Source organism: Alosa pseudoharengus, unplaced genomic scaffold, assembly GCF_046254945.1.
Source record: "Alosa pseudoharengus isolate Yale_2024_CS ecotype anadromous, Long Island Sound unplaced genomic scaffold, YU_APseudo_1.1 YU_APseudo_1.1_scf_14, whole genome shotgun sequence".
In the NCBI taxonomy this organism is placed as follows: domain Eukaryota; kingdom Metazoa; phylum Chordata; class Actinopteri; order Clupeiformes; family Clupeidae; genus Alosa; species Alosa pseudoharengus.
In genome coordinates, this window is record NW_027468609.1 from 29,215,085 (window position 1) to 29,242,872 (window position 27,788).

Sequence of the window (27,788 nt, forward strand, 5' to 3'; positions counted from 1 at the left end):
TGAAGTCCATGGCACCCTGCATGGCAGTCCTTTTTGATATGCCCCGTTTATTTGCTCGTTTGTGCAAATTGTTCACTCCTAGCGTCGACGTTATTGAGGAGTGGTCGTTGAGGTTGTTGAGGCTGATGCGGCGGGAGAGTGCAGGGAAGTGAGGTCGGCGTCAAAGTTCTCAAGTCTGTTGGTGATGGAGCAGTGCGTGTGTGAGGAGAGAGGAGGAGGAGGGGAGGAGGGAGAGGTGTCTCTGGAGGTTTACAGGGCCTGACGGAGGATGACACCTGTCAGGAGGGCCACGGGAGTGACCAGGTGGCGGGGGTCGGCAGACGACTGCCTGGCGCTCTCGTCAGCTGCCTGATGGGAGCCCAAGGAGTCCACTGAGCCCTGCATGCTGGGGTCCAGCAAGTTCTGCGGGGGGAGATAGCACAGTGGCCATTTTACTGAGGGAAAGCCAAGCAACACTCACAATCACACAGGCAACCTCCTCAGAAATATCCAGAATTCAGAAATGAGCCCACAGATGGTTCATGGTTATTTGAATGTGAAGACCATAGGGGATAGAATATGATGCAGACTTTACAGTTATTTCTTCACTCTCCTATAGCAGAGGATTCTCTAACACTGACATACAGTACAGTCAGAGACTTTCTAATGAGGAGACACAGCACTCAAAAAATCCTCCATAGAAATGCATGGGGCTAGTTTGTAACGCCAATATGGCCGTTGTCTACACATATCCCACCCCTTCCTCGGCAAAACGTCGACATGTGAATACATTGAGCCAATCATGTGGTGTGATGTGAATACATTTAGCCAATCATATGGTGTGTTGTGAAGACATCGTGCCAATCATGTGTTGTGAACTCGCAGCTGGAGCAAGATTGGTGTCGTGAAGCCTTGCGCACGCGCATTTCTGCCGAAGAAGGGCCGTAGTCACCATAGACTTTGTATAATATTCAGACGTGACCAAAATGTCCCCCCCCAATATTCGGACATAGAAAAATAAATAAAGAAAAAAACGCTATAGGCTATTACAGGAAACCAACAAGTTCCGCCATCTGAAATGCAATCAAACGTAAATAACGCACAAATTAGTGACCTGTTGATGGTTTCAGAGAGAGTAGCCTACACTGTGAGTGGTTTGTCCTGGAGGTTTTGAGTTTATCGTTTGAGGCGTGCGCTATCAAAAGCTTCCTGCACCCTGCTGCGGTGCGGGCTGTCAACAATATCGCAAAAGATACCGGTACAATTCTCACAAAACTTGTTGGAAAGGTGTAGCACTGTCTAAGGAAACCCCATTCATTTTTGAAGCTGATCAGACTCAAAGGGAACTTTGAAGCAATTCCATATTGTAGCCTATTTTCTCGCAATGATAGCGAAAGAGAAAAAGCGAAAGTGTCCTTTTATTTGAATTTGTACGTGCCTGTGTCATTCATTTCTTTCACATGTCTTACAACATAAATAATGCATTCATATGCTAGTAGTAATGTCAGAAATTAACCGGTTTATAAGCCTCTTAGAAATGGTTGTTGCATCTTGCATGTTACATTTAGATGCGCGCTCAATCGTGCATCCATGCAGGCAAAACGTAGCACTCAAATGTGGCGACGGCACAAAAGTTGAAAAAACTTTTACAATGGCGGTGATAGCCTACAGTTAATGTGAATCGCGGACAATAACCAAAGAAAGGAATTTCCACCTCCATTCACCAAATAAAGGCTGTGTTTCTACATGTTAACACAAAACGTAATTTCTGTCAGAAACCAGCCTATAATGCATAGGGTAACTTGAGGTGAGTCAGACAGAAGAGGGACCTGACTTAGTAGGCTAGCCTATCTTGAATCCCATCCCTTTTAAACTACCTCAAAATTGTGTGATTAGCTGCCAGAATAATAAAATCAAAATACAAAATATGATTGGGCTATAGGTCCAAACCTATGAGTAAGCATTCAGTGTAATATAGAGATTATCAAAGATACTCTAGTTTGTATTTTCTTTTAAAATATACATTTTGGACAAATGGAGTCATACCACAGGTCTATATCCAGGGATGGATTATTGAATGGACCTACTGGGCCCAAGAGCTCAGGGGGCCCTGAAGCCTAAGACTGTGTGAAGTTGCTTCTCCGCCCTTCTCTTCTATTTCCACAAAACTCACAAGTCGTCATAATTATAAAGGGTCATTTTTATAAGTCTTCCGGGGAAGTATGCCCCCGGGCGCCCCTATCTTAACAGGGGATGGTTTTTTTTGCATCTATGCCCAGAGGTTCATAATCCATCCGTGCCTATGTCCCTCAAAAGTTTGGTATATCCTAATTGACTGACTTAACTAATGACTTGTTTGTGATTTTAATAATATTTTTGCATGGCAGGAAATGTGAATTGATATTCTGTTATTGAAATTCACACCGCACCACAGATTTGGTCCCCCCCAATGTTGACATCATGGCTACGGCCTTGCGAAGAGGATGCCCAATGAGTGCCTAAAAAGTGTTGCAATATAGCCGCCGAGTGGAGGGACTTGCCTAAAAGGACTTTGGTACAGTATACACTGACATTATGTGACAATATACTTCAGAAAAGTATGAATCTTCGCTAAAATATATTTCAATGGTGAGAGGGTTTGATAGAGCAGCAGTGTGTCAGTATCAAGGCCATTGGAGTTAAGGCATTGCATAAAAAAGCCTAGCTTTTGAGAGGATATCGACAATTCATGTAACCAAGCAGTATTCTCCTCAATGCCAGTTGATACAGTAAGGCTATGGACCCTGTGAACCCACCAAAGCAGAACAGTATGCAGACTTACCTCATTTGCACATTCATAAGCATTTGAGGGGGTGCACTTTTTACCACTGTCCTGCAAAGCAAACGCATCCAACTTTACACATGAGAAATTGACAGGTTGCCATAAAACAGAAGTAAAAACTGTAGGTTAGGTGGGAAATAAAGGTATACATTATTGAGTTGTCTCAGTATGTCAATGACATATCTGTGTGGCACTAGAACAATTTCAATTCCTCGTGCTCATAGAGATGAATTCAAACATACGGTCGATAGATTATTGCATGACTTTTTAATGCTGAAAAAGTAAAACATAATATAATAGCAGTAGACTTTTCTGATACATTGCATTGTTAATCCATTACTGGAAAGAAGATTTCACAGCCTGGAAATCACAATCTGATCTGACAGATGAACTGTAAAATGACTGTTCTTTAAACATAGTCACCCAGCTACATTTTGGTGCTGCTGTATTCACCTACCCTTACTGCCAATTTTCTTGTTTAACGTGAAGAAAAACAACTCAATTGCTACAAGTACTGTGTAATAAAATGTTTTTATTTTCTTAAATTAGACGAAATAATACACAATCCTCACTCTTATCGTCTTCTGTGTTAAATTGTGAAAGCGCCATTCCCCAGCGCTGTTTCTATCAATTATTCATAGAGCTCATGGTGGTTCAGGAGGGGGAAAAATGAACTGAAATAAATTGTGTAGTTTGGAAATGTTGAAAAGTATTGGCAACTTCATTCTCCACAACTGAATATAAAAACCTATTTCCTTTGGGAACTGCATGCATAAATTCTAAAATAATATGTCAATAGAGATAACAACGAAAACAGGTGTGATGTTTGAAAAACCTATATTTTCATCACAAGGAAATGAAAATCATTATGAATACCCTGCTGCCAATAGTTGGGAATTATGATTCAGAAGTGAATATTCACCTTGGTTGAACAGCACCACCATCTTTAGTAAGAGCTATACAGTTCAAACCACTCAGCTTGCAAGTGCATGAAGCAATCAGGGGGACACTGGGTACCCTATGACGAATAACTGCTGTCAAAGATAGACTTGTGCCTCTAAGTACAATTGCCAGAGACACAAATTAAACCAGTTATTTCCCTGGTGACTCCATGATATTCTTGTCTGTGGGGTTTTTGGTAATTTGCTTCAGCACGGATGAGAGAGTGCAGTCATTTGCTTCAGTATCTGGAGACTAATAATCATGTCCCTGGCTCACTGAGAGCTGGGAGCATTATATGACAGGAACGTCTGCACAATGCCTGCGTTCCCACAATACAGTCCCCCCATACAAACATGGATTATCCAATAAATTACTTTTCATGCTGGAATCACTCAGGCGAACAGACGCATATTCGTATATGTGCCTGCCACTGCGCCACATAAATTCACACTCTCAATCCTGCCTAAACTAGCCATTTATCGACCGCTTCCACACCTTCTCATGCCTTACAGGAAAGGTTTATGTAGGAGTCCATATGGCTCAAGAGACTTTAATTCCCATTTACACTGTCACCTGAAAAACTTAATCACATTAATGTACAACAATAGCTCTCTCTCACTGGACATGACAACATGGACATTTCAATATGTGTGATCAGATCATCGCATATAAAGTTCATTATGCACATAAAGTACTTTAAAGGATGTTTTACAACAAGGCTTGAGAGATAGATAGATAGATAGATAGATACAGCAAGCACACATATAGTCCAGATACATAAACAAAAAATTACTTGGATACTAGGATATTTAAAGAGGCATTACCTCTCTTGCTATGTGACCCAATCTAGCATAGCTCAGCATCCAACCTCCTCCCTATTCTTATCCTTATTCACTGGTAGCTTTTACCTTACACTACCCCTTACCAAAGTCCTTTTAGACAAGTCCCTCCACTCGGCGGCCATATACCAACGTTTTATGGGCACTCATCGGGCACAGTCTTTGGGTCGAACTGCGCGTGTGCAAGGCTTCACGACACCAATCTTGCTCCAGCGGCGAGATCACAACACATGATTGGCACGATGTCTTCACAACACACCATATGATTGGCTCAATGTATTCACATGTCAACCTTTTGCCGAGGAAGGGGTGGGATATGTGTAGACAACAGCCATATTGGCGTGACAAACTAGCCCCATGCATTTCTATGGAGGATTTTTTAAGTGCTGTGTCTCCTCATTAGAAAGTCTCTGCCCTTACCCATCACTTATGTGTGAAATCCGGTCGGTCTGCTTAGTGTCACTTGCATGCCTTTAGACATGCCTAAATGGCAGCTTTTTAACTGCTTGCACATAAAAGCTTTCAATGTCAAACCATTGCTGGAACCGGTCACTCAACGAGTGATACATATTTTTTTTTTTTTTTCACAAAACACTTCTCATAGTTCTCTACCTAAAATAGGAAGTAACTTGCTTGCCTTTTCCAAACACAACCAACTCAAATGCTACACTTATTCACCAGTGTATCACACCCATTGCTGTGCCAACACTACCTGCGATTCAGAGCTTTCACTGTACTGCCTACTTTGTAACCTCTCTTGATTCCACAATCACTGCCAACTGAGTGACTGGTGTCTTTTGCGGTGCAGTGTTACTGCAGTAGGTAGGCACATAGACACCCAGAGAGTAAAACCTTCATGAAAGTCACTTCAAACAAACATGTGGTTGGACTTATGTTTGTGGACACTGAATAAGGCTCCAAAAGATGGTCAGGGAAACCCACACAATATCTTGTAACATATTTTCTCCCTTCTCTTGATTGACAGAAAACAAAATATTATTGCAGACTTTTCCCCATGCTATCCTTTCTATTAATTAACTGAGTTTAATGTCTGCTTTGCTGTACAAAATAGAGTGACAGTTTGACAACATGATTGGATTGTTTTGACTAGCAACATGATGGTTTTGGTAATACTAACACAACACAGTCATGCAAGACACTTCCAAACACTGACTAAAGGCCTCAACTATATAATATTATAAATATATAATATCATATATTGTGAGAAATGGAGGGCAATTGCATGGATGGAATTGAACAGGAACTGCTGCTGAAGTGAATGCTTTTTGTAGCATTTGTTTAATCCGAGAGAAACCGGGATACTGTTCCATGTACACACCTTATCACGGTTTCTAATGCAATCACGCGTTTGCCCCACGCTCGAGCAAAAAGGGGACAGAGCCTTTGCAGTCGCTGCTCTACTGTACGCTTGTGGAACCAGCTACCACCTGATATACAGTAAGAAAGGGCCCCTCCATTACTGCCTATAAATCTAGGCTGAAAACACATCTGTACCACAGATTTTCTAATGAGGAGACACAGCACTCGAAGAATATCCCATAGAAATGTATGGGGTTAGTTTGTAAGGCAAACATGGCAGTCGTCTACACATATTCCGCCCCTTCTGCCGCCAAAAGTTGACATGTGTCATCGTGCCAATTATGTGGTATGTTGTGAATACATCGTACCAATCGTGTGTTGTGTTCTCGCAGCTGGAACAATGTTGGTGTGTTGTGATTCATGCATTCAGAATTTGAATTTGAATTTGAATTGTCTCTGCGAGACACTCTGGCAATGAGTAATGATGCACATTACTTTTACCCCTTGCATCGCAAGGAACCAATCACATCAGTGTATCTGATATAGGAGGTGAGCTAAACAGATGACGACAGCGCTGCAACGAATCAGTCAGTAAACATTGGTCGTAGTGTTATCCAATTGCGTCGAAGTCCGGAATCAGTCAGTAAACATTGGTCTTAGTGTTATCCAATTGTGTGCTGTGAGATTTTCAAATGCATGCTTGGTGTCGCCCCTCGAGTTGGGCCATTTTCATTAATCTTTCTAGTTTTCCAGGGTCTGGATTTTCCAGGCTACACCAAGTGGAGGGAGTTGCCTAAAAGGACTTTGCCTGTACTCTCTGGCCTTCCAGGCCCTCTAATGTCCAATTTGCCATGTCTGTAACTCTGTGCTTGACCCTTGCTGTTTTCTGGTCATTGTTATAGGTTTGTGTCTGCCTGCTTGGAAAGTCTTTTAATGTGTATGTGTATGTATGTATACTTGTGTATGTATTGTCTGTTTTATGTACTCTGTACAGCACTTTCAGGGTCAGTGTAAACTGTGCTTAATGTGCTTTATAAATAACTTTTACTTACTTATTTATTTTACTAAGGCTACATGGACTAATTAGGTACTCAAGGTTGTGAGGTCAAGGTCACATGGGGTCATACTGTGTTTATGCAATATCCCATGGGGGTTGAGGGATTTTCATAAAACTTTAATGTCTGCTTTGCTGTACAAAATAGAGTGACAGTTTGACAACATGATTGGATTGTTTTGACTAAGCAACATGATGGTTTTGGTAATACTAACACAACACAGTCATGCAAGACACTTCCAAACACTGACTAAAGTCCTTAAATATATAATATCATATATTGTGAGAAATGGAGGACAATTGCATGGATGGAGTTGAACAGGAACTGCTGCTGAAGTGAACTGACCTCTAAAATGTCAGGAAATTCCATATTTTAAAACTTTATATCATGTGTGACATCAATTAACAAGTATGGAAAAGGAAATTAAGATCACCATTATGAAAGTTGTGTGTAGTTTGAAGCCTGACCGGTCAATGTCATTGGACACTTGCATTATATGCCAAGAATCCAAGACATATAAGCTATACAATGCGACAGAACAGGGCCTTTTGCCACTAAAAGCGGATGCACAAAGTAGAAGAAAGCTTCAAGATCCTCAACACAGAGAAGCATATGACAGAGTGCTTCTTGTCCAGAACACAGAACAGCACGTGGTCTGGCACCGCTTGTGCTATGCGTCTTACTTAACTCAAAGTCCAACATTGACAAGGAGTTCTGTTGTGATCATCAACTGGAATACCTGCATGATCTGCCAAGAAGTGAACTCAAAGGTTAGACTTAACATGAGTGATCGAATATTGGCAGCCTCAAAATATGACCAGATCCTTTCAGTCCATCTTGCCTGTGACCGGGACAGGCTGGTGGCTGTTCCTGGGGATGGCAGCTGTGCCTCGCTCCAAGCCCTAGGGTTAGGGCTAGGGTTGGGGTTGGGGTTGGGGTTGGGGTTAGGGTTAAGGCTAGGGTTGAGGTTAGGTCTTAGGTGTGGGTGGGTGTTTACAGGAAGCCTGGGGCCCAGGGCAGCACTAGGGTCAGGCGGGGATCTGGGCCTATGCTGGAGTCAATTTGAGGGTTAGGGTGTGGACAGTGGAGAGGGTGGGTGTATGCATGCTGCCCAGAGCCTAGAGCTCTACAGGGATGCCCTGTGGTCAGAATGCAGCCTGGACCTATGCTGGAGTTAGTGTTAGGCTTGGGGTGAAGAGAGTGGTAGGGGTGGGTGTCTGCATACTGCCCCAGGGCCTTGCAGAGCTCTGTGTTGTTGTGATCTTATTGGAGAATCTTGTCGTTTATCTGTTCAAATCTTTCCTTTATCTGTTCAAATCTAATGTTAGTGGAATTTCAGTCCTTAAACTTGTTACATGGACACGTAAATGTTGAAAAGTAATAAACACTCTTAACATAATGTAATAGATAGGCCCTATGCTGCCACCAGAATGATGTTGAAGTTCTTATATGGACCTACAGTACTCAGATACACAAAATAACAGGTCAGTGTTTACCAGAAATATTGTAAGAATGAATAACTTGTTCTAATTTCCCCTTGGGGCAATAAATGCTATATCACAATAAAAAACAGTTTATCTCTGAGCCAGAGCTGAGAAATTTGCTCATTTTGGCGTATAAGGTGGTCATCTTGGATTTTACACTCTACTGAGTTTCACGTAAGAGATACAGCTTGGCAAACAGCAAAAATGGAAATACCCCTAGAATAGTCTATTTGCCAACCTATAGCCTTCTCAAAACTGCCTGATAATTTTTATTTAGGCACATTTTTGTTGTTGTTCAACCTGGTCTATTAAGGTAAAAAACTAACATAGTGCTACTTTAATGCAAAAAGTAAACTGAATATTAGACCACCAATATGTTAAAGCACTGTTTTGTTCCGGCAGGCCATTGGTTGTACCTTTAATAAAAGTCCTATCCAGCCCTACTTAGCCTTCTTAGTCTTTGACCCAGGGCAAGTGTCAGGGTCATATTTCTTAAGCATGGTGGAGGTTGATGGTGAGCATTTCTAAAAAATATACCTTTTTCTTGGGAACTGCTCTGAATTTTCTCTCACTTTTTATCAGTTTTGAGTGACTTTAGCCACACTTGCCTCCAATCAGTCACAGACGTTATCAGCCATTGGTGCTCTCACAAGAGAAATCACTCAAAGCCTCACTCATACACAACCTTGTATCCTTTAAGCTTGCTTGCTGCAGTACCACTAGCGTTGCAGTTGTCCCATGTACACGTTTCTGCAGAAACTGTTTCACATGAAATTAAATGTCAAAGTCAACTAGAAAGAAGAATGAAGAAAATAAATTAATTCCCATGTGTGTTATTCTCACGGCTGAATTTAGCCAATTATATGTATAAACTTTGGTTAACAGGTGGGAAATTATGGTGTATATACATCAGTTTGTATGCCTGACTATATGGGCGAAGAAAGTAAAACTGTTGTGTTGTTTTGTCTTAAATTTGATATCATTTCAGATACATGGCAGCAGATGCTTGTTTTCACTGCAATTATAGAACAGCTCAAGGATTATTTAGAATCAATTGTTGTTGGAAACTCTCTTGGAGCCTATTTCCTGCAAATGGGCTCCTTAGACTGTTTAAATTCATTACCTTGGGCAAATAATCAACCATAAAATTAAATTGACAAAATTACATTTTGTAGCTAGACTTTTAATATACAATGTATTCTCTAAAGGAAATATTTATTTAAATGAATAATATTTTTTATTATTCTATTATTTTCCCCACATAAATTTGACTTGGTTCAATCTTTACCACTCCCTACAGTAGCTATTCAGTTATTAAACTGCAGGTTGACAGTGTGCAGGTTCCTTACATGGGGATGCTACCTCCACAAGTAGCAGGTTTTACAGAGGACAACACACTGGAAATGTATGACGTGGGATTTTCTACTACTGTAACTGTAATGACACATTGGGGTGGGAGTAAATCTTATGTTTTATCTGTTAATCTTTTATTCTTGGCGCCATGACCAACTAGATCCATTGTCACTTATATTGTGCACTGATATTCTGCGTTAAGGTACAGTATGGCATGTTTATTTCTGTTTGCTGTTTCTCCATCATGTACAACACACATACAGTACGTCAATAGGTGAATCACAGCATTCCTCAGAATCACACTGAATTCTCTTTGACATGTAACTGCCCTAATGCACTCATACCAAATTCACACAGACACACACCTCAGCTTATACTGTACATATAATATGTAAACATAGTTTTGATAATGTTATGTATAAACCTTGGTTAATAGGGGGAAATTACAGTATAAAGGTCAGCTTTTATCTCTGACAATATGGATGAAGAAAGAGCAAAAGTGTTGTCTTGATTTTGATATCATTATTTCAGATACAGAAATGAACAGCATTGCCTACCTTCAGGTTTGCACAGGTGGAGTAGACACAGGCATTGTCCATGGGTTTGACATCATTGGAGTGGATGAAGGGTTTGATGGTGATGGCTGGCTGAAGGTTCGTGCGCACAGGTGGCAAAGACGGCAAAGAGGGCTGGGACTCCAGCATGGGGATGTGGCCTGCTTCTGAGCCATAACCAAAAGCGTGGATGGCATTTCCTGTTTGAAAATTATGAATGACAGAATCAACGACCGACAAAGGATAAATCCAAAGCTTCACCTTCACACACTGGGTGCGTTCGTAAATTCAATCTGGCACTCTCTCGGGACAGCTAGACCTAGGCCTATAGTCTGCGAAAGATCTACCGCAGCCGCTGAGCTGCTGCAGACCTGCGAGCTGCCATCTGCCTTGCCTGGAGTCTGGATTGTGCCGTTAACTGACGTTAACTGAGTCTGGATTGAGCAGACTAGCTTCTAGCTGCTAATGTTCGAAGCTACGTTGAAGAACTGCAATCTCTCGGAGCATCAAACTGTCGCTGTCATAAATCCACCGAGTTGCTGATCTGCAAGATTGCCCACGACTTCAGAAGGTTATGTTTCCAGTGATCTAGACTGCAGTCAAACTGTTACAAGTAGGGCCTACTAACATCACTTACCGAAGGCCTATGTTAACGTTAAATCCTCCGGGTTGGTCTGAAGACACGGCTGTAACGTTACGCCATATCATTGCCATTGGACTGAGTTGGACTAAGTCAACACAGAATTTTCTTTATTTTAATGTCTTATTTATTTATTTTATTACTTGTGAATTTTTGTTTGTTGTCTGTCTTGTATGTCTACCGTTAGGTGTCTCGGGTACGCTGGCGACTACGCCGCTCCGTCCGGCATCTTTTTTCTTACGTGTAAATGTCTAGTGTGTGCTTATTATTACTATTTTATTTTTTTTACAGTGTTTACTCTGTAAAGCGACCTTGGGTGCTTTGAAAGGCGCTATGTAACAAATAAAATGTATTATTATTATTATTATTACTCTGAAAATAGAATAACGCTCTGAAGTTCGAAAAAGATGAGCGTTCTAACCCCAAAGATCCTTGATTACTAACTCCGCTTTACTGTTAGTAATCAAGGATCTTTGGTGACACTCTGAATAAAAGAACAATAATTCCATCCACACTCCGAATTTACAAACGATAAACAAGTTTCAGAGTGTGCTCTGAGCGCTCGGAGTTCCGTAAAAATTCCGTATTCATAATATCTCAATATAGGAAACCCTGCCATTCCATGTTGCCCTGCTGTGTACATGAAAGAGTAATTGTAGTGATTCTCCATTAGGCAGAGACACTGCGTATGCTGCTGAGTACAGGTGACAGACAGGTGCTCACTGAGGCAGGTGTTTTCTCTGAAGTCCCGCAGGAAGGCCTCGCACTCCTCCTCCTGGTTCCCACTGCCCCGACAGGTGCACCACAGCGAGATGGTGAAGTTGCTGTGACTAGCGTCCACGTAGTTCGGTGTGATGTCCAGACCTGGTCAGACAAATCCAAACGCAAAGGCGCATGCATACATGGAGGAGATAAGATAAGATACAGTACCATTTCAATTGACACACCTGCTACAGTACTGAATGAAAATTCAGGACACTGGCACTGGAAATGTTTTTATTCTACATTTCAATACATGACATTGCTGAAGGTGGCATTTTGGTTTGGATATATAGTGTTTGGGCAAATATTAAATTCCACCACATACAGTACAAGTTTTTTTGGCAAGAAAGAGACCTTCAATTTACTCAATTCATATTTCATTTAGCTTTGAGTATGCATAATTTATGGTCATTTTAAATGAGACTACAGAAATTCTGCTGAAGTTGATGTAATAACTCCCACCTTGCAGCAAGTGGATATAATATGCTCAGCCTATAATCGATATCCAACAAACTCAACCTAACCTTGAACAGTTCTACAGTAACTCACCAATAAGTCCTACATAGGAGATGAGACAACCATAGTAGTTATCATTTGGACAGGTTGTCTTTGTGTGGCGAATCGTCTGGCAGTTCATGTGGAAGTCAGCCAGTCGAGACCTATGCAAAAAAGACACAAGACCTCAAATTACAAAACATGAAGTTACAGTTTAAATGAATATTACTACTAACTAAGTTGCACAGTATACATACCCTTTACATCAATACCTTTAAATCAGAAAGACTAATCCCATGCTTTCATAAATGATGTGTTCTGCCATTGGCATGAGTGCGGTGTACATTTGTCTCCCTCACTCTGATGGTCTTATTCATCCTTACTCTCTGTCTCTTACACTCCCCCCTGGTCTGTTTGGATAAGAATGGATATGGAATGGAGATTCACAAACACACACACATACACTCCATCCTCCAATATATATATATATATGAAATCCCCAGTTGCAGCAGGGATGTCTGCAAGTGTTTGTGTGTGTGTGTGTGTGTGAGAGAGAGATTCCTGCTTCTAAATCACAGCATGCACTACATCCAGGTTACAGCAGTTCTGATTCCAAGGTGAACCACTTTTCTGTGTGTGTGTGTGTGTGTGTGTGTGTAAATGAGTGCATGAGAGAGTAAACAGACGGCTGCTTCTGGCTCACAGCACGTAGCGGGGCAGAGCAGAGCAGGGGGTTACAGCAGCTTTGATTCCAGGTTGCAGGTTGGAATAACTCCTTACTCCCACCAACCCCTTCCCCCCTCCCGCCACATGTTGTCCATGTGAACTCTGCGTCAGCCCTGCCTTTCACTGGCTGGACTCTTATTTATTTGATTTAGTGAGTGAATCAGCATGTGTGTGTGTGTGTGTGTGTGCATGTGTGTGTGTGTGTGTGTGTGCGTGTGCGGGGGAGGGGTGTTGAAGCTGCTCGGAGGTCTCCACTCGGAGGTGGGTGAGATCAGGATCCTGGAGGCTCCTGCTCGGCGCCTGCCTGCCAGCCAGCCCCGCACCTCCTGTGACCCCGTGCAGTGAGGTGTTAACGGGGCCACCTCTCAGGTCAGGGCAGCAGGGCGGCGGGCCAGACACGCACTCTCTGTGGTACTTACTGTACCTCACAGAACAGACAGGTCCCATGGGGCCACACGGCAAATGCCCCCTTATACCCCGCACACACACACACACACACACACACACACACACACACACACACACACACACACACACACACACATTCACACACTGCTTAAAGGTCACCCTCACCACGCTCACCCCCCCGCCCTGCTCTCTCTCTCTGTCAGTTCTCTTTCCTTCCCCCTCACCAACAGGAAATCGTCCATTTCCATCCTCGTGTCCATGCGATGTAGTGGCATTCTCCTCGGATGAGTGTGTCAACCCACTGTACAGTAAGTGTGTGAGTGAGTCATGCCACAGCCCTCCTCTAAGTCACGAAGCGAGAAATCAGTATGGCATAAGCGCACAACACCAGACCCTCACAGCAATAATGTCAGAGTGCACGCATAGGCCTACGACATATAGACTTTTAAAGACACTGACCTTTATCAGTATTTTATTACACGGCTCTTCACAAGGCAAGTAGAACGCTCCACTGACTTGAATGGGATTTCCCAAAGTTCTAGCGGTCATTATTTCCTAGGAAAGGACCTCTGAAAAAAATAATGACCGCTGTCAATGGCAACGGAGTTTGTGCTTCTAATTCAGGTATTTCATATTACAACGCAAGGACTGGAACTTCATTCAAACGTGAAAGCAGACGGTTGATCAGCTGTGTTCTAAAGAATGTTTGATTCAAGTTCAGCGTGTGTTGCGAACTATTTGTTTCAGCAAATGCCACGATGAACGGTAAGCCGTGGCCTACTGGTTAGCGCTTCGGACTTGTAGCCGGAGGGTTGCCGGTTCGAACCCCGACCAGTAGGCACGGCTGAAGTGCCCTTGAGCAAGGCTTAGGCTAACCCAGGGCGACCGGACCCCGACGCACAGCTTACTTGTAAGTAAGGGATAATGTATAGAACGCCGGCCATTATTGGGAAAATAAGTCCCTTCAGGGCAGAACAAGACCCCTCTGCTGCGCGTCAGGGTCCGGTTCGCCATCTCGGGACTTATTTTCCCAATAATGACCGGCGTTCTATACATTATCCCTTACTTAGGGTTAGCCTTACTTACTTACTTACCTATCAGTATTTTATGGAGAGTGAGGACACAAACAGTAGCTGATTGTTACATGCCCAGTCAACATACAACAGTAGTGAGTACACTCATGTGTAATGCCACTTTAATGCCAAATGATTCAAAACTATATCACCTCTCAATAATTGCATTATTTCTAAACCAGTAGAGTATTTCTTCATATTGAAAATATAATAATGAAATTTGGTACATTTGTGATTTCCATGATATAATGATCATAATTATAAACACGTTTGAACTGTGAACACCAGAACTTAATACATTTTAGACCTATGGGCTGTATCTATCTTCATGTTTGCATCGTTGCCCCGTAAGGGAAAAAATTTGATTGGGGAAATTTGACTGTGAAACATCAAGGCAGATCAGTGACCAAGTAAAAAATCAGTGGAAGCACAGTTGCAGCGGTAATCAGGAGAGACAGAACGAGCCATAGTACCACTAATCAGAGCTAGAGAGGCACATCCTTCCAGAATGATTCTATGGCCATGCACTTCTTGCACAATCTAGCTCTGAAAAACAGGCAAGTACTTACGATTTGGGACAGGACCGTAACAATAGAAATCAGAGTTTCTATGAAAGCTCAGTCGGTGCGGCCTCGAAGAGATTGGGAAAAAAAGTGTGATTTGGCCAAAACTGCCGGATTAAACTTGGCTAAAGAACATGAAAAGAAGTCTGATGAATATTTGGAGCACATTCTTTGGTTAGATGAGAAAAGAGATTGAGAGACACATTTGAGTGTTTCAGATGGCATGAATCGAATGAGAACCACAGTGAATGCACAGTCCTAACAGTGAAGCATGGAGGTGGGAGTGCTATTATATATGGCTGTATGAGTGAAAAGGTGTTGGGGAGGTTGTGCTCGTAGAAGTCGCCATGACTGCCTGTGGATGTACTCAAATACTGTCTGACAAGATGGCTCTTAGTCTCCAGAAGCTTAGCAGAAGAGGAATATTCCATCATGATAACAATTCAAAGCACACTCCTAAAATCACACCAGAAGGGAAAAGTATGACCTTGCCAATTATATTGCCTGACTTCATTCCAATAAAACCTTTGGGGTTATTTTTGAAAGATGGGTAGAACAACAAACCCCTCAGGCTAAGAGCAGCTGAAAGGAAAATCTTTGAAGAATCTCCAAAAATGTGTCCAACACTGGACATAGGAAGTATTGAAAAGGTGGAAGTATTGTAAAAAGAAAAATTGAATCTCATGAATGATGTGCTGACTTGTTTTATCCCATTAAAGCTCATTCTAAGCAGCCTGTATCTTTAATATAGTAAATCTAAATTGTTAACTTTTCATTTCACATAATTTTACATAATTCTACATTTTACTGCTCAACTTAGAACTGATGCCATTACCATGAGGTGATACAATGTTGAATAATTTAACGTTAACTCACTTCTGTTGTATACTGCATTCACAGTAAATTAGTGTACTTGTCCCCAGAACTGTCATGCACAGCAGTAGCATGATAGATATAAATGATGAATGTGATGCCCGTATCCCTTCTTGGAAATGACCCAGGGGACGGCTCACGTATTAGCATGCTGACATTAAGGTGGGAAGCAGGAGCAATGCCAATAGAGCACTGTTGCATTATGGAATAGCAGTCAGGTGACTAAGGATTGAAGGTAATCTGTTTAAAATGGAGCTCCACATTCCAACATGGCAGAGGATGTGGTTATGTGCGGGTCCCACTAGGCAAGGCTAAGGGCAGGTGTGTGTGTGTGTGTGTGTGTGGGGGGGGGGGGGGTCACTGGGAAATTAACTCCTTTTTAAAAAAAATTTGTTGTTGTTTTGGTTTGTAATAAGTGCCTTGTAAATGCCCTCCTAATTAACAAATCCCCCATCAGAGCACATGATTTACATAGTTAATTACATTCCTCCGTGTTCAAATTAACATCAGCGGCCAGGCTATGTAAATGAGTGCCCCTGATAAGCAAGGCCAACGCAACTTGAGTGTTAAACCGCCATCATCCGTGCTAATACCCAACCGCATGTCCCCGGCAGCCCCACCCCGATGTCCCCACTAACTGCCCCCACCCCCACCTTCAACCCCATCCCTATTCAGAATATCTTACCCCACCACCCAGCTCCACCTGTTACTGTAGCCCCGGACTGTGTGACAACCTCAGCTTGGAATTGGAGATACCAGCCAGCAAGCTTGAAATAAAATAATAATGCTTGAACAACCTCACAGATGGCTGGAAAGGGTAAGGGCTCATGATTTGTGGAGGCAAGTTTTCTCCTCTGAGACGAGCTTAATTCAGGCCATTTAATGCCAAACTGATTTAGCATCCAAGCTATCTTCCTGTAGGGGTGCTGTGTGGCCACACAGACAAACGCACACACACACACACACACACTCAAAAACACCAGAAAAAGACAAAAACATTTAAAGGTGGTAGATTGGAGACAACATTTAGCTTCAGGCCAATGGCAGTCTTGTCACCACACCATTTATACTGGTATACTGGTATATTAATAGAGCAGTGCAGGGGTTCTCTCTGTAGTTGCTTCCCTTTAAAACTGCAGAACTGACAAGCCTTTTATCTACAGGTCTGGAAAAAGCAACAAAAAAAAAAGACACTGCACAGTTTTCTGATCCTACGGTTGTTGAGTGCCATTCGAATGAGTTGACGGTCATATTCAAATTTGCAGGGGTCTCTTAATTTTGAATATGACCATCAACTCTTTTGAATGTCACTCAGCAACTGTAGGATGACACCAGACAAATGTGCAGTGGTCTCTTATTTTTTTTCCAGAGCTCTATGTATGTTTTTTCCAGACCTGCAACATCCCGTGTGTGTGTGTGTGTGTGTGTGTGTGTGTGTGTGTGTGTGTGTGTGTGTGTGTGAGAGAGAGAAAGATATCCACTGGAGCTTCACTGTCTCAGTGGAAGTCAGAGCCTTTAGACTGTTCTTGCATCACCAGAGATTAAAATCCAAACCTTAAATCATCCAGCAAACAGGCAAGCATGCGCTGCCTGCGTGCACCGCTGAATGGGGTGCATCCTTTTTACAGTCATAATTTGCTTTCACACGAGGACTGACAGTCGTACCAAAAGACGTCAGACATGATTGTCGGTTGCATGCCTTGCATGCCCATAGCCTATTTCACAGACACTCATTGTCGCTGTGGTTTCAAATGTGCTTCCAGAAGAGGCTGTGCTGACTCCCTCTCCGCGTGACTTTAACAACCATTGGAATAAAACAGCATGAACACTCATCAGCATTTGAAGAAGAAAAAAAATACAAAATCGCTTCAGTCCTGTGCAGCAACAGCACAGAGGCCCCTGAGCACCTTAATCGACTGCTTATCCCTGATAGTTTATGAGCAGATGGTCAGAAGCGCTTCATCTTCCTGTCCTGGCCGAGGCCCAGCACGGGCATCCTTAAACAATCCATCTCCCATATTTAGGTTAAAAGGGTGAGAGAGACGCTACGAAGGCCCGATATCTTAAGCGGCCATTTTAAGGCGAGCATATTCGTCTTCCTTTCCCAGCTCGTTTCAGCTGCGGCTCTTTCATCAGACCTTCATTTTCTACTCCCACTTGGCCGATGTAACACATCCCACTCGCATTATTTGAAAGTCAAGGTGGGCTCTGCGGATTGCACATGGGCATGACAGCTGATTTCTTCATTTCCATCCGGGATTGAACAAGGGAAGGAAGACTTAAGAACGAGCAAAAATGAGCCGCTATTTTCAAGTCATTAACCTGTCCAGTATCGCTATGCTGACGGGTGCTTCCTAAATAGTGGAAATGATTCAAATCTACACGACATGATTCTAACTCATATCTTGCCCGGGGCTGCCTACTTTGTGGAATTTATTGTTACACTTGGGAGAAGGGCGGCAATGTCTGAAAAGGGAGCGTGACTGAACTACTTTCTGTCTCTACACAGAGAGTTGGCAGTTCTTTATTAGACAGGGATGGATTAGTATGTCTATGCATGTGTGTGTGAGCGTGTTCGTGCATGTGTGTGTGTGTGTGTGTGTGTGTGAACGTGTGTGTGCATGTGTATGTGCACGTATGTGTGTGTGTGTGTAAGAGAGAGACAGACAGGCAAAGAGAAAGAAATAGAGCCTGTGTGTATGTGTGTGTGTGGGTGTGTTTGTGTGTGTGTGTATGTGCGTGTTCAAAAAAGGGCAGAGGGGGCTGAGGAAAATCCCCGTAGAGGGATAAGGTCCCCAAAGAAGTCACGGGTCCATGACCTACCCACTCGGCAGAAGCAGCTCACCCATTTAAGCTATGTACACACAACAGCCGCCGCACAGAGTCTAAAGGGACTAGATCCGTGTCACCTGAAATAAATCAAAGCCACGACAGGCTGTGCCCGTGGCTTCCCCATGCCCGCCTAAGCCGCAACTTCATCTCGGCGCTCACTTGATCAAAACGTTGCTGAGAACAATTTATGTCAAAATGCCTCGCACAAATCCCACGATGGTGTGTGTACTCAGGCATGAGATGAGAGAAGTCATCACCAAAGAATAAGAAGAAAAAGACTTTTAACCTACTTCTGGAAAAGAGAAATGTCTGTTTTAACCGAATTGCCCAGTGTTTATTGTACACGCAGTGTAATTATCAATCTCCTACACAAGACAGTCCCTGTGCATCCAGGGTCTGCGCTCCAATCTGAGGCGAACAAGAGAGACGAGGAGAGAGCTTTTGAGGATCAACCAGGCATCATATCCCTGGCGTCTGCAAACTCTATACTGTAAATAAACTAATTCTCTAATCCCCCCCAAATAAGAGGACTACCACAGAGGCTGGCCGTGCATTCCACTGTTAATGTTATTGCTTTGAAGTACACTTTTGTAAACTGCAAACTTCTCTTAACTTTGTCCTCAGTGCCACTATGGTGAGACAACAGATTCAAGACTCAGTTATTGTTACACCTCATTATCCGTGCATAAAGAGAGTGAAAATCTCGGGTTTCCGCTTCTCTTGCAGCAATACAAAATATGGTAGGTGCAAATGCTATGAGTGCTGCGCTAAAGTTGTAGCAGCTTTGGCTGAACAGGTGATGGTGTATGACAACAACAGATTGACATTGGCACTGACATGCCCCTTTATTTCAGGTGTGGACAGGTGTTCTGTGCTCGGTGACGTGAGCCATCGAGAGTCACTCCGGTCAGGTCAGGGTTAAATAGCGCACATTAGCAGGGACTTCCATGCCTGGCAGGGCGGCTGCGCCTGGCACTGCTGTTGGATGTCCTCCAGTTCCCCGCAGTGGGCAAGAGCAAGGTGATACCTGGGGGTCTGTGGCAGACTGATGGAGTATTCAACGCAGCGTGGGTTGGCCAAGCACACGGGCGCACACTCTCGTGGCTGACCATCAATCACACCTTATAAGAGGCCTTTCGGCCTAACCCGCCGCTGCCCTGCCTATAATTAGGGGAGCCGGCCTGGAAGGCATGGTTGGGCGAGTGACAAAATGTTGCTTGTGTACAAACAAGACATTCTTACCTTAAGGCTAAATCACAGTGCATTACACTACCTGCAAAAGGACAGAGACAGAGAGCTGCATTTCAAGCAGGGTGGAATTGCTATTAGACACAAGCAACTTCAGGTCTCATCACACATGGCAACAATGTTGCAATGAGATCTATTTTTTTTTACTCTGACAGTGAGTAGTAGGCTATCGAGTTCCCAATCTCTTTTATCTAGATGACTATTTGGTTTGAGGACATAGTAGGTAAGGGTATTGAAAGAAAGAAACTAATATAGTTGGCATTTGCTGTGAAGAATGTTGATAAGCATACATAAGACTAGTAAAGATACATGTTAGACCATTTGTCTCTCACATTACACCTCTCATTAAAGATTCTGGTTTTGGGGCCAAATGCTTAAAATGCCATTAAGCCCTGCCTACTCCAATCCATTGGCCTTACTCTGGATCGCATCCAACATCAACCCTTTCAGGCCAATCTATGTTCATATTCTCAAGGGGTTAGCACACCACCCCATCCCTTACCCGATATAGCTTGTGGTATTCCATAGAACGGCAGGATATGTGAACAGAGGACAATTGGAGGACTGGCTTACACTTTCCAGCGCAAAATTATAAGAATTTAGCTATGTTTGGTCTCAGGGTATAGAGAAATGCAGGTGAGGAAGTTGACTGGCATGGCCTTTATATGAAGCCTGTATCTGCAAAGACAGCATAACATTGTGTTGTGTCTATTGTTTAACAATCTGCAGACTTCTTTTTTTGTGTCTTGGGAATGACTCCAGTGACTTTTTGTCCTCCCTTAACATGCAGAGAATGTGCCTCTGTGAATCACAATGACATTTTCCTTAAGCTGCAGTACCTCTCAAGTCATGAAAATCAATTAAAGACTTCACTTGAAAACATTTGGTATGCTAGTGTAATGCTTAACTCCCATGAATAATTCTGCTGACATTCAGAACTGTTTTTTTTTTATTTCATGAAGGACTGGGTAATTATTAGAGTGCCATGGGGAGATGAATGACACATGACCTTATGGGTAGGAAGGAAGTGTTAACTCCAGAGGGGTGACTCAGCTGGTCCCAAAATCCCACTGATTAGCCTCCACCAGGACCATCACCCAAAGCGCTTTTTCAGCACATTAACAGTGCCCAATTCACAAAATGTTCTGTTCAAGTGCCCACCAACCTTTGCACTTGGAGCTAATTTTAAAAAGAATTTTGCTTAAAATATTTCTCCATGACTGCAGTCGTTATGGCTTTCCAGACCAGACTTTCTGCAGGGATAGTGGTGGTGGTGGTGGGAGGTAGGGGGTGGGGGGGGGGGTGGAGTCCCTGTGGAGGTAGCAGTTTGGCGAGGCAAGCTTTACCTGCAGAGCGGGTCTGAGCGGCAGGTCCGGCGTAGCTCCAAACAGTTAGACCGGGTCTTCTCATCAAACGAACAGGACGGGACGATGGTTTGCCGGCGGCGCTCGGCGCACGCCGTGTCACTGCAGGCGCAGAAGAGCAGCGGGTAGCTGAACTCGGACTGCACGCGCTCAAAGAACTGGCGCAGGGCCTTGTGGCAGCGCTTGCGGTTGCAGGGCTCCTGTGGCTGCTGGAGTGGCGAGCCTTTGTTGTGGCAGGACTGGATGTACATGGAGCGCTGACGCTTGCAGGTGTCATTCAGGTTGCAGGCCTTGGCCGCGTCCAGGCAGGGGTTGCAGGGGGTGCCCGTGTCCAAACAAAGGTTACCCTTGGTGGAGGCTGAGTCTATGGCAGCAAAAGGGAGAAAAACACATGTATGAATGGAGGGGCTATGGAGGCTTAAGAGTAATACAAATCACAAGAGTTTGGTTAGAATTACAACACACAGATGATGTAAGACCACACGGCAGACTTTGAAATCTAGTGAATAGGTCTGCATAAGGCTTGTGATGTCAAATATATTTTAGCATTTTGTCTAATATGGTTTGGCTCAACATAATATTGAGTTAATAAAGAACAAAATTCCTTTGGAATTGAAATTGATAACAACATTAATGGCCGCCTTTGATAAAAGCAACACAGCTTCAAAGATATCTTTTGTTTCTATGACCACATTTCCTATGACTCTGAAATGCTAATTGCTGTGCAGAATTTTTTATCAAGATCACTGCGTTTTATATGGATCAAAGTGCTTAAAAATGTCTTAGTGACTATTGAAACGAACCACTTTTGTGTCAACACCAAAAGGATTTCACTGGCAACACCAGTAATTTTCCTGACTCCTCCATCTCCACTCGTCTCTTCCTTCATTCCATATCCTGACCTTTCCGTGCTGTTTGATTTCAGAGGGTTTGTGTTCTAATAGCCCTCCTTCTGGAAGCCAAGGACGCAATACTTTGTTGTTATCCGCATGTTTGCTTCAAACTGCTTTTTTCCCCATTTATTGTGAAGAGAGTAAAAGCTGTTTCTACATCATGTACCACTTGTTGTGCGTGTCCTTTAAAATTCATTCCACTGAGGGATGCGGATTTTGGTAAACATTGTTTGCGAGGGTTCGTTCCTGCGTTTCACAGACCGTTTTTTAAAGTGAAAAATAAAATAACCTGGAGGCACATTTCTCACATTCAGTGTAGTTGATGCAACACGAGTTGACCTGCCTGCTCTTGTGACTGCTGTCGACTTAATAGGGTGCAAACACATCAAGTGAGATTACTGCAGGCGATTATAGTTCATTAGCCAGACTTCCTTTCAGACCGAGTGAAATCTGCCCTAATCTAACATAGGCCCGTTTCTCTTTTCCCCCTCTTCTCCTCCCAGCCATCCTTAATTCCAGTGAAAAGGAGAGCCATGGATTAAATCAGGATGAGACTTGAGCTGTGGGACTGTTATCGGTAATGAGTGTGCATGTCAAGGTTCTGATTTAATCTAATATGCGTATGCTTGTTAAGAAGTCTTAACCCTCGCACCCTGACAGCACATTTTCCAGAGTTTCCCCTCTGCTCTTTATCTCATCGCGGAGCCTCACTCAAAAAACACACAGCAAAACTGAGGTTAAAACTGTTCGGGGTGGTGGGTGGGGGTGGGGGGATCCTGCGATGCCCTGAGTCCAACCCAGACCAGCAAGACTGATAAATATTCTGTGTGTACACGTACGCAATGGCCAATTAGCTGTGTGCCAGGACTACCTTGTTATTTTCCTGACAGACAAGGTTTTACAGTATCGGGAGCTCAAAGCCCTTCCCTGCGGCGTTTTCACACATGTTTTATTTAAGCGGAGGGAATCAAGCAATGGGCTTTCAAAACAGATCTCATGGCACCACCAGCTTTGGTAAGGTCATGTTAGTGGAACGTGTACCTGTCAGATTGTTGTACTACCAAACAGCCCATTGAAGTGATGGAACAGTGTTGCTCCTTGCTGAATCCTCTACTATTTAATGCTGTTGTAACAAAATTGAAACTAGTCTGTGCTCTTTATCATCACAGAGGAGAAACTGAAGTCAGTTTTTATCAGATTTAACTCCCAAAAACTGTATCTGTCACCAAAACTGATGACCACATGAGAGACTATATTTCTATAAATTACAACTGTACTGTCAACATAAATAAGAATAAGAATAATCTTCTATGGCTCAGTATGTGGTGGTTACTGGTACAAACTATGGCTGTATAACCATAATGGTGTGGCATCTCTATGAACTTTAGACCTTTGATACTAATATGGCAGTAAAATAGCTACCTTTTTCGGCAACTACTCTCACTTTGTCTAACTAATTCTCTGCATGCCGGCAGTCACACAGTCTGAAGGACACCTCCTGCCCCTGCCTTTTCTACATGTGTCTGTCTATGTGTTTAAAGGGACAAACAGAAAACAGATTATTTGCAGGTGTCACAACAAGGCTCAGCCTTGCCAATATATGATAGGGCGTATTTGATATGTATTTGGTATCCTTGTGTATTGCTTAAACAGGAAGAAACATGATTCTTTGAGTCACTCGCTTCATGGAAGATCAAGGAACATATTCACATATGCTGACAGTCATATGCATCCCCTGTGTCCTTTCAGATATAAGAAAGATAAAAATACAATGGATAAAGTTGCACTTTTCAAACAGGAAAGAGTGAAAGAGATATGTCCTGAAAGCCACCACCTAAAATAACTCTTCATAACATCAATTATCATGCATCCAGCTCTTTCCAAATATATCTAAGCTTTCAACATAATTCCTTTTTTTGAATTCATCTGCTATCACTGACAGTAAACAATCTTTTAAGATCCACTATCAGTGAAGCTTTTTTTCCCCATCCCCAGCGTAATGGATTTGAAACACTCTTGTCTAAAACATCCTTTAATGTTTCACTCCTCTCTCTGGTGCGGCTATTCTTTAAAAGTCCCGCTCTATTATCCTCTTAACTCGCCCATTCTCTCCGGCAGGACTCCTCTGCATCGGGCTATCACGCATTGATTCAACTTCATTGGCAATTTATTGGTTGGAGGGACTGAACAAGCTCGAGTGGCCAACTTCAAACAGTGCCGAACCAGAGGTCTTTCCGTTGAAAATGACCGGTAATGGAGGATGATCGCGTTCCGACTCTACTTTGTTGGTGTGAAATAATTCAGAGATATGCTATCCTGCTCTCCGCAGCTGAATGCTTTGTGAATTTGATATGGCTTAAAATGTTAAGGTATCTCTTGACCCGTGTACTCAGCTGCAATCTTGAGATGGTTAAAAGTCTGAAGAAACACTACATTTTGTTCTCTGAAATTCAAGTATGACTTAAGCCTCAGACAGATACTGTATAAGAAGATTTTTTCAAGGTTGCACTTTGAAGTAAACATTGCAAATTGAATATATTCAGTCTGTTTTCTGAAAACAAACTAAAGTGACTTGGACACCGTACAAAGCAGCTTTGGAATACAGAATGCATAACTCCCACTAAAATACTTTGAAACAGGATTGTTCAGTCTCGATAGAGTTTGTTGTTCCATGCTAACAATCTCTTGAGTGTAAGCACAAAAACCATTTAAAGGGTTCACTTTCTATTTCACAGTTCTGCAAATGCTGTATGCTTTGGGGGGTAATTGACATTTGAAAAAGGAAGGGTGTTTGAGGGAGACTGTTTTTTTTTTTGACCACTCATTAATGTGTGCACTGGGCAGTGCCTTTCTGATATGTTAGTGATGATGGGAGAAAAATTGTGCATAGATGTGGTCAAATAAGTTAAGCCAAATCATTACTTGTGGCTGAAGTGTTTTCATTTACTGCAGTGACCCATGAAATACACTACACTGCAAAATAATAAAGTGGCCTCTAAAAGCAAAGCTTCCCTTTTTTGCTGTTGTGAAATAAATTTGACATGTATGTAATATATGTCAAATATACACATATTAGACACACCAAAGGATAATAAAATGGCAAAGCATCAGCAGCAACCAGTCAGGAAGAAAATGTGTCATCATCTATCCCTTTTTTTCTTTTTCTTGGGTGAGGGAGGGGCCTTAGAGATCCCGATTCCAACCTTGTCTGTCTTCCATAAGACCACAGATTACCTGTAGTGTAGTTTAAATAATGAGAAATGTGAACTGTCGCATACGGAAATTGGAAAGAAAATAGCTTTTGGTGACAAGACAAAGGATAGCTTTTGTTCTTCCCAATCAGGAAGAGAGCAAAGCATTTTTTCATATTTGTATTCTTAGTCACCTCCTTTCACCTGAAGCCTCAGCCAACCACGGTGGGATGCTTCTATCTTCTGATATTGTGATAACCCTGATCCCTATAAGTATCAGTCTGCATGCTCACATTGCGACACAAATTGCAATCTGTTTAGCGGCGATAGCCTCCCAAGGGGAGGGGCACGAGGGGAAACAGGGGTGTGTTTCTTCTCAGTTTTAAATATTAATTTGCAGCTCGCACCTCAGTGTTTAAAAGTATAGTCATCCATAATTCATGACTGTCACTGGGATGACTGATCCACAGTCTGTCACTCACAGTGTGAACTGCCCCTGGGCAGATGATTACTTTATCAATAGAGGCAACATTATCGCTTATTGGCAGTCAGCTATTGCTGCCTATTCCTCTCTTCTGTTGTTTGACTTCTGATAGATATCCATGTACAACAAAGACACTTATGTCCTCAAGGTTCAACTGATTCCAAAACATCGTTATCTTAAGAGGTCCATCCCGCAATGGAAATGAAATCTTCTTTCACAAACCCCAGAGCATTACACATCTTACAGTCTCCAGCTTTGCACTGTCCCAATCAAACCAATATGCATCCAATATGGAATTCTCTAGCCTACTCCTTCTAATGTGAGTGACAAATAAACACCCACAGCAGAGGACAGAGCCTAGCCCTCACAAGGCCCACACTGGTTGCTACACACCTCTGTGCTTTTATTTTGAAGCCCAGACATGATTAAACAGGTGCCAATTATCTTACCTGAAATGATGGAGGCCAGCCTGAATTCATCTGAGGGGTGCAGTGGCTCATAAGGGGATGTCTCGTAAATCTCCTCATCTGCAAATGAAAAAGCATTGAATCAGCAATGTACAGTAGGATTTCTTTTTGTCATTCAGAACACGGTATCTTACTGAAGAAATATGTTTTCTGTACTCCCATTTTGTACTCCCAAGGTAATGTTTATGTTGTGTTATGAAAGGCAGCTGCCTTGGCAACTTGATATAATCTCAGTCGCACATCGGTTCCCTTCTGAGCTCTCATTTTGCATTCTGTACTGCATTGCTGCAGGGACTTTTAGTTCAGCATCCCTAACAGTTTTCTGCCCTCTGCACAAAAGGGCACACACACACAGACACACAGCTTTAGAACGGATTGTCCGACAGTCACCGCTGGTATAGCCAACGCTGTAAATCCCCTCCTCGTAAATTGGAAGACATTGACAAGACACCGCTTTGACAGATACGACCCTTAAAGCCAAGAAAAATCTGGCCGTCCATTCGAAAACACTGTCAGTGCCGTGCACCGTGCTAATTGTGACTGTAAGCACACCAGCACTTTCACTGGCCAGACTTGGGGAGTTTCATCAAGTTATGTAAACATGTCCTGCGGGGGTGATAATCACTGACAAATTAGTCATAAAGCCAGTGAGTGTGAATGAGGATGTGCCGGGTGGCTGTGTGCTGATCCGGTCGTGGTAGGGGGGGATCTGGGGACATTCCTCTGCCACAGATGGGGCTGTGCACTTCTGCTACTGCTGCTGCTGCCGCCGCAGCTCCCCTATGTCGCGTCTGCCATTATTATTAAGGCTCCCCACATTCTCCGGCTCCCTGCCCTGCTGGGCTCACCACCTTTCGGTCTCCTCAGCAGCTCTGTGAGCAGCCTAAACCAGCCTCCAGCTGCGGCCTCTTTTTCATGGGATGATCCCGGATCAGCGGTTTATCGTTGTGTGTCACCGCCGCTTGGTGCTATCAATTCCACAGCGTGGCCGCCTTTATGCTTATGATTTCCTCCCCTCACCGTTCCTCAATGAGTTAAGCGGGTGTTGGCATAATCCCCCTACGCCGTACATCTCTGTCTCTACTCTGCTCAGAGGAAAATATCTCAACGTCCCCTGAGAGGAAAATCTCAGGAGACACTTCTGTGCCGCCCCACCACCAAAAAAAAGAAGCTGATCCATCAGAGATAGGCGAATCTGTCCCCATTACAAGCAGATGATGTGGGGAGATGGAAACACAGTGCTCTACATAAATTAGATTCATGACTTTAACTCATATTTCCCAACTGAGAGGTGAACGCAGTCATCCTTTGATAATATCTGTCATACAGCAATGGGGGCATGTGCTGAGAACATGTGGGTGGAGATGAATTAAAGGCCACCAGCCCTTATAAGGACGTAGAGGGAGATGTACTAATAAAGCT

At 43.1% G+C, this 27,788-nt stretch overlaps 1 protein-coding gene across 1 annotated transcript in view; it reads right to left on the reverse strand.

Moving 5' to 3' along the window:
• Nucleotides 1-249: 249 nt before the first annotated feature.
• gfra2b (GDNF family receptor alpha 2b) overlaps nucleotides 250-27,788 on the reverse strand; it is a 39,506-nt gene continuing 11,967 nt past the window's right edge. The window contains exons 3-9 of the mRNA XM_076283423.1: nucleotides 26,349-26,426; nucleotides 21,314-21,695; nucleotides 12,299-12,408; nucleotides 11,711-11,851; nucleotides 10,351-10,547; nucleotides 2,801-2,851; nucleotides 250-402 (exon numbers count right to left, since the gene is read on the reverse strand). Of these exons, the coding sequence (XP_076139538.1) occupies nucleotides 250-402; nucleotides 2,801-2,851; nucleotides 10,351-10,547; nucleotides 11,711-11,851; nucleotides 12,299-12,408; nucleotides 21,314-21,695; nucleotides 26,349-26,426 (1,112 nt within the window). The remainder of the gene's footprint in view (nucleotides 403-2,800; nucleotides 2,852-10,350; nucleotides 10,548-11,710; nucleotides 11,852-12,298; nucleotides 12,409-21,313; nucleotides 21,696-26,348; nucleotides 26,427-27,788) is intronic.